This window comes from Myotis brandtii, unplaced genomic scaffold (genome assembly GCF_000412655.1).
Source record: "Myotis brandtii unplaced genomic scaffold, ASM41265v1 scaffold502, whole genome shotgun sequence".
In the NCBI taxonomy this organism is placed as follows: domain Eukaryota; kingdom Metazoa; phylum Chordata; class Mammalia; order Chiroptera; family Vespertilionidae; genus Myotis; species Myotis brandtii.
Genome location: NW_005369142.1, coordinates 741,688 through 748,377, shown reverse-complemented (window position 1 = coordinate 748,377; position 6,690 = coordinate 741,688). Strand labels below are relative to the sequence as shown.

The window sequence follows — 6,690 nt, the reverse complement described above, 5'->3', positions numbered from 1 at the left end:
TGATGGCTGTTTGCAGCTGGTCACACCCCCTTCAGGGTGGGGGTCCCCACTGGGGTGCCTGGCCAGTCTGGGTGAGGGGCTGAGGGCTGTTTTCAGGCTGGCCAGTGACTGAAGCTCCCAGCCTCTCCTTTCTTTCTTTCTTTTTTTATTCTGGGATTTATTTACCTTCTATAATTGAAACATTGTTACCGTCACTGGCGCTCCCAGCTCTGAGGCCTCCGCTGGCTGAAAGCAGGTATCTGGGGTTTGTTTAGCTGCTATAATTGAAACATTGTTGCTTTTGGAGCTCAGAGCCGGGCCGCGGCAGGCGGGGAACCTTGGCTTCCTCCATCACTGGAGCAAGCAAACCTCATGTTCGCTTCAGCTGCGTGGCTGCTGGCCGTCATCTTGGTTGGCAGTTAATTTGCATATCACCCTGATCAACCAATGGGAAGCATAGCGGAGGTACGGTTAATTACCCTTTTTATCTTTTATTAGATAGGATTATGTTGCTATTTAACAAGAATATTAATAGCACCATAAATGAATCTTTTATGTGAAGCATTAATAATAAAAACACTTAAATGTTTAAAGAGTAATTTATCAGGATCACTTGCAAGATTTAATAAATGTACTACTGCAAAACTAGGTGGACCTAGGTCTGGCAACTACAGGTCTAAAAATGGAGGAATGAGAGGAGATAATACTCAAAAACACTGTTACCTCCTATGGGTAAATCTAGATGGGGGTATGACAAAGAACATATCTGATACTCAGTGGGGATAGGAAGGCATCTTCCTATTTAAATGACTGCATTAGAATCTGTCAGGCAAGGTGTAGCATAAAGAACAGAATCATGCTTAAAAAAGAGGCACTATAAATTGACAGGCAAAGAGGGTTCCCCAGAGGCCAAGGTGAACCGTTGTTGTGCATGTTCTCTCCCATTTGGTGATCTTCAAAGCTTTCCTGGTTTTATGGAATAGTGGAATAGCAGGTATAGTTTCCAGCTTTCCATAAATAAAATCTCTCTGCTTCTTCTACTACCCATACTATAGCAATGGAGAGTATTTAGCAAAACTTTAGGGTTTTCTGATGAGCAAAACTAAGATTTTACACTTGCTAAATTATTCCATATTTTCTATCTACTGGCAATTCTAAAAGCAAGTTTACTTACCTTCGAAGTCTGGTCTTTGCTGCCATCATCTACTACTATCACCTCATAAGTAAAAGTAGGATCTTGTTTCTGTAAGAAGCAAAAATAACATACCGCAATTTGGCATAACTGCCATAAAAAACTAAAAAAATTTAAAAAATAATTGTAGTGTTAATGTGTATATAAAGTAGTGAATAAACCACATAAAATAAAAAGGCCAGAACAAACAGGAGAGACCCTGGGTAGGAGTAGAGGGTGGATACTAAGTCTCTGTGAGCATCCTGCTCTTCCTGTGGCATGTCAGTGAAGAAGCCAGGTTCTTGTGGTGCCGAGTACATCTGTGAGATGCTACCAGGTGTATGAGAAAAAAGCCCAAGAGGTTTGAAGTCAGAGAGTGTAGATTCCAATTTGGATGCACTTCTTAGCCTTACGACCTTAGGCAAGTTAACATTTTTGGCCCATTTTCTCATTAAAAACAACAAAAAAATAAACCTAGTCTATGTGGCTGGTGTAAAAGAGGTAGTAGCCTCACCTACAATAAGACCTCAATTCTCTTTCTCTTTTCTTTAATTTTTGAGCATATAATACGAGCTCCTCTCTTTCGATGACTCTTCTATCTTCCCTTTACACACACCAAAAAAACCAAAGTAAATCAAAACAAGGAATTTTCTTTAAAAAGATTCAGCCACAAAGCTTACTTGTTTTCTTAAACTCTTCAAGGAGATTCCAACAGCAGATGATGCCATAAAACAGTGGCACATATTACCTTTCTTTAGCAGGGAAAGAAGAGGAAAATACATGAGGGGGGACTCTTAAGAATAATAAAGAAATACAAAATAATTTTGCCTTAATTGTGTCTTTCAAATAAATTTATTAAAAAATCACAAAAGTGAAAGCAGCATTGTGCTACCATACAAAGTCTACAGGCACTCTATCACTCAATTTTATGTATAAAATCAGGCAAGAGAGGATAAAATGTAGGTAGGAGGGTACATAAGAGAAATGTCAGCTTTGCAGCTTGCTTTCAGGTCACTACCTGCCTCTGGAAGTAGTGAGCTATGTGCTGGGGTTGCCTAGCAACAAGCTGAGAACAGGGGCCAGTGATAATGATGGCCCAAGCAGAACCAACATTGCCTTTCACAGTGGATCTCACCTGAGATCCACAAGTTGGTAACCTTGTCTAGTTTTAATTGGAGACATTATATTGAAAGAGAAAACATGATACCTGTCTCTCTTCTAGATAGCCCAGAGCTTCATCCATCATTATAGGCACTTAAAGAAAAAAAAAAAGGTACATTAAAAATTGCTTTTGAAATTGTTAACAGGATTCCAGGGCAGAAGGAATAGGGAAACTGAGATAGGAAAGTTAAATCAAGGCCAAACACTGTGGATAATTTGCAGCCAGCTTGTAACTAACAAGCCATTATCTTCCCCAGCCAAGGACACTTGAGAGCAAATGGTTAAAAAACTCAATAAGAGAATTCAGAAAAGGAGGGAAAAAGGGGATAGGAAAAAAGGGCACTTTTACTCCCTAAGCAGAGAAGCCAGCAGTCTCAAGGCTTGGCAAGGTGAAGTTGCCAGGTGTTTCTCATGATTTCTGGGAAGGTCACAACAAAGTTAAAAAAAGGGGACCTTGAACCCTAGCTGGTTTGGCTCAATGAATAGAGTGCTGGCCTGTGGACTGAAGGGTCCTGGGTTCATTTCCAGTCAAGGGCCCATGCCCATGTTGTGGGCTTGATCCCCAGTACAGGAGGCAGCTGATCAATGATTCTCTTTCATCGATGTTTCTATTTCTCTATCCCTCCCCCTCTCTGAAATCAATTAAAAAAAAGGGGGGGGGGATCTTTCAAATTAATCTGTACCAAAATATTCAGTAAAGGAATTTTGAAGCCTATAGAAAGGAGGGTATATAACACCCCAGACCCCCATCCAACATGCTCTTCAGATTAGTTGAGAACCCGTATGTGCTTCATGAGCCAGATGTATAGGTTTGCTTGCTTTGCTTTTTCAATAAAGGTTCATGCTTTAATAAACTGGCTTTTCACACTGCAATCACGGTTTCTCATATAAATTCATTTATATGAGAAGATAAGGATCAAGGTTGGGAATAGTCCTTTCCCACTGACTCAGGGGGCTGTCTGGGAACACCTCACTGGTGTTGATGAGAAGTGTCTCTAACAAAATGATTTATCAAGTTCTAACACACTCAGAGTTTACTTTTGGAAAAAATCCATATAACCTAAGAAGCTATTCTGGGACCTTCCTGCACTAACCATTTTCATTTGGAACACCTGTCCTCTGTTCACAACTTGTTCATTACTCCTCAAGTCCACTTCGGTCTCACTATTTTATGCTGCTGCTCATAGCCTCATAGCTAATATTCTATTTTCCTCTTCTGAGCTGCAACTACCAACTAACTAGATACTCACTACAGCCCACATCTACTAATGTTCTGGGAAAGGCAGTAAAATGCAATACTATATATAAATTTCCTTTTCTTCCCAAATCATCCCTTACCAGAAAAATCAAAAAGGGCTTACACCGCTTTTCTTCATTGTATGAAGGCACAACAATAGAAAGCTGTTTAGTAGGTGAGTCCCTTATGCTGGGTAGAGTTTCCTTCTGTCCTCTGGCATTTAAGAAGAACTTCTCTTCTTCATGTCGATGAAGAGGTGGCATTTCTGTAGCAGTTACAAATGCAACAAAGGAAATCTAAAAGCAGATATGTTAAAAAGAAATTGTTAGGTTCACCTGTTTTACATTTTTTATTTTCGAACGCTGTATGATTTATGTAATCCCCCCCCCCCCTTGGTTAGAATATTTATTCTCAGTTTTTAGTCCATTAACAATAGTCTGGAGGTGACTCCAAAATTCAAACCAGTCTTAAGAATGATGATTGTCCTTTTACCCATTAGTAATGTCTTAAGAGAGACTGTCTCTTCCCACTTGTCATTCCCTAGGGCTGTCATCCCAGATCTAATAGGGAACAAATTAGAGAAGTACAATCTGCTCTTAGATGTGCCAAACCCCCAATCCTGGGCACACATTGAGTGAGGTTCTATCCCTACTTGGAGCCTACAGGTGACAGAGGACAAGTTCATATAACAATTGGAACATGTGGGATGAAGGCAGACCTCACATCCAGGACCAGATTGACCCAGGGTATAAAGGGAAGATTCTCCCAATCCCCATAGTGGGGACTAATAATGCTTAAGAATTCTTGGCACGTACCCCAGATTTCAACTCAGAATACAGTATTTTCTGGTAAATGTCATGCACTATTAATATTATATAGCTCCCTTCCACATATGATTAGGAGCTAGCTTTGGAAATAGCTATTCTTTGGAATACTACGTCTATTGGCACACCTTCTATTTCTAAACAATCAATCTACATGTTATCATTTGTAATTTGACAATCATGTATAATGTTCCATTGGGTACATACTGAAATTGCATATGCATTTGATTGGTGTGAGCATGGACAGTATCCAGACTAGTGGGTCCAAGTTATTGCTCTGCACCTCAGGTATCCAGATTGTGTTTTCTAAATTCCATCTCCCACTAGAAGCAACCAGTGTTCCTAAGAGGAATGTCTGGTTCAAGTTGGGGCAGGAAATGGGCAATGGTGGAATAGCAAATCAATGATAATGAGGACGATGCAAAAAGGATAAAGTAGCCAACTTGAGGGGCTCTCATTGCCTTATGATGGGAGGATTTGAGCATCAAATTACTGCAAATCCATTGAAACAAATGAAAAATACTTTAAATCATGTATTCATAATACTAAAAATAAAAAATTAATTGGTCACCTTTGTTAAGATGCCAGGGAACTATGTCATTATTTTGAAAACTTGCTTTTTATCTTACCTTTTATATATGAACAGTGTTTCAGGTTAACTGGTAGCTGAGGATTAAATTATTTTTCATTATAGGTTTCTAGGTAATATATGAAGGAATGATAAATTAGAATATTCTACTTTTGCCAGTGAAATAATGAATTTAGGTATATTCCCAGTGAAATAATATATTTAGGTAGTGATCATCAATGACTGCTAAAACCTTTAGGTAAATGACAAATTTTATAACTGGTGGGTCAGACTAATAACATCTTAACACCAAAGAAATCACACATTATAAATCTCCTGATGTTATAAAAGAGGAAGTATTCACCATCACTCACACACTTTCCTTGATTTAAAAAAGTCAAACATTTATTTCATAAGTCTCTAGATGTAACTACTAGTTTACAAGAAATTCAGGAGATGTTAAAAGGCACCAAATGAGTGCAGTTAGTAAAATGCAGACTGTGAGAAATTCTACAGAAAAAATGACTACTTATTAAAGATAAGGAGGGGGGGAGGGAAGAGAAATTGTTATAGATCAAAAGACTTGAGACATATCAATGAAGTGCTAAGTGTGTTTGAATGCTGACTGGAAAAAACTGACTATTCTAAGACATACATCAGGCATTGGAACTGATATGTATTTAAAACCACTAAATAATGGTTAATGTAAAAAATAATTTGTGAGAATCCTACTGCCATTATATTTTCAAAGGGGTCCTATCTTTTTAGATAAATGCTAAGGCTTTACAGGTAAAATATTATGTCTTGGATTTGCTTCAAAATAATCCAGAAAGAAGTGGGGTGGGGAGAAAGTATGTATGGAGGGTGGAGATAAATATAACATACTAGTGGCCGGTGCATGGATTCATGCACATTCAAAGGAAATTAATTATAAGAGCTTTATAGCGAGAACTTTATATGTATCACGCATGTGCCAAGTCAACATTTATTTTTCAATTGCCAGTGGGCTCATATGTACCGGCTGTCGGCTGGGCAGTCGGACGGACGGTTGGTCACTTAGCTTTTTATATATATAGATAGATAAAACAAGATTTGTGGGGTTTTTTGGTAATAATTATCCGCTCTGTCTGACATTTTAAAAAACAAAGTTCCAGGAGCTGTGTGACATTTGTGCATATGAGCTCTTTAACCTGAGTTTCCGCACCAAAAAGAGCTAGTATTTGTCAGTGTTGTTCTAAGATCAAATTTATTGAATATTTACAATACATTGGAAGTATTCAATAAATGGTAGCTCTTATAATCACTTCAAGTCATGGGGTCAACTAGTTCTAGTACAAACTCAAAATGTACACATGTAAATCTGTAACAGATTCAATATGAGGCAGATCAATTTAGGATTTTCGTCAAACCCTAACCTGCCCACACCTGACTTGCTCAAAACCTTGAAAAAAATCCGAAATCTCCATATACCAAAAGCGAGGACTCCTCTCTCACTCAGACACAAACCACCCCAAAGAAATCAAGATAAAGTGCTTTTTCTCTAGCTAAACTGTTCCTAAGCTGTGTTTACAGACTTTCTGGCAAGATGACAGAGACCTTCCTGGCTGCTAATCTGAATGTCAAGGAAGCTGAAACCTCTTCATTAACTAACTAGAGAGCAGGCTCATTCCAAATCATATGGGAGAAAGTTCACTTGGCATACTTTCTACTACTTATGGATCAGCAAGTATTTACAATCTGTTTCCAGAAT

At 38.5% G+C, this 6,690-nt stretch overlaps 1 protein-coding gene across 1 annotated transcript in view; it reads right to left on the bottom strand.

Moving 5' to 3' along the window:
* The window catches only part of ALG5 (ALG5, dolichyl-phosphate beta-glucosyltransferase), a 106,423-nt gene that overhangs the window by 99,094 nt on the left and 639 nt on the right, over positions 1 to 6,690 (bottom strand). The window contains exons 2-4 of the mRNA XM_014548330.1: positions 3,673 to 3,844; positions 2,358 to 2,404; positions 1,154 to 1,222 (exon numbers count right to left, since the gene is read on the bottom strand). Coding sequence (XP_014403816.1) covers positions 1,154 to 1,222; positions 2,358 to 2,404; positions 3,673 to 3,811 — 255 coding nt within the window. The 5' untranslated portion in view covers positions 3,812 to 3,844. The remainder of the gene's footprint in view (positions 1 to 1,153; positions 1,223 to 2,357; positions 2,405 to 3,672; positions 3,845 to 6,690) is intronic.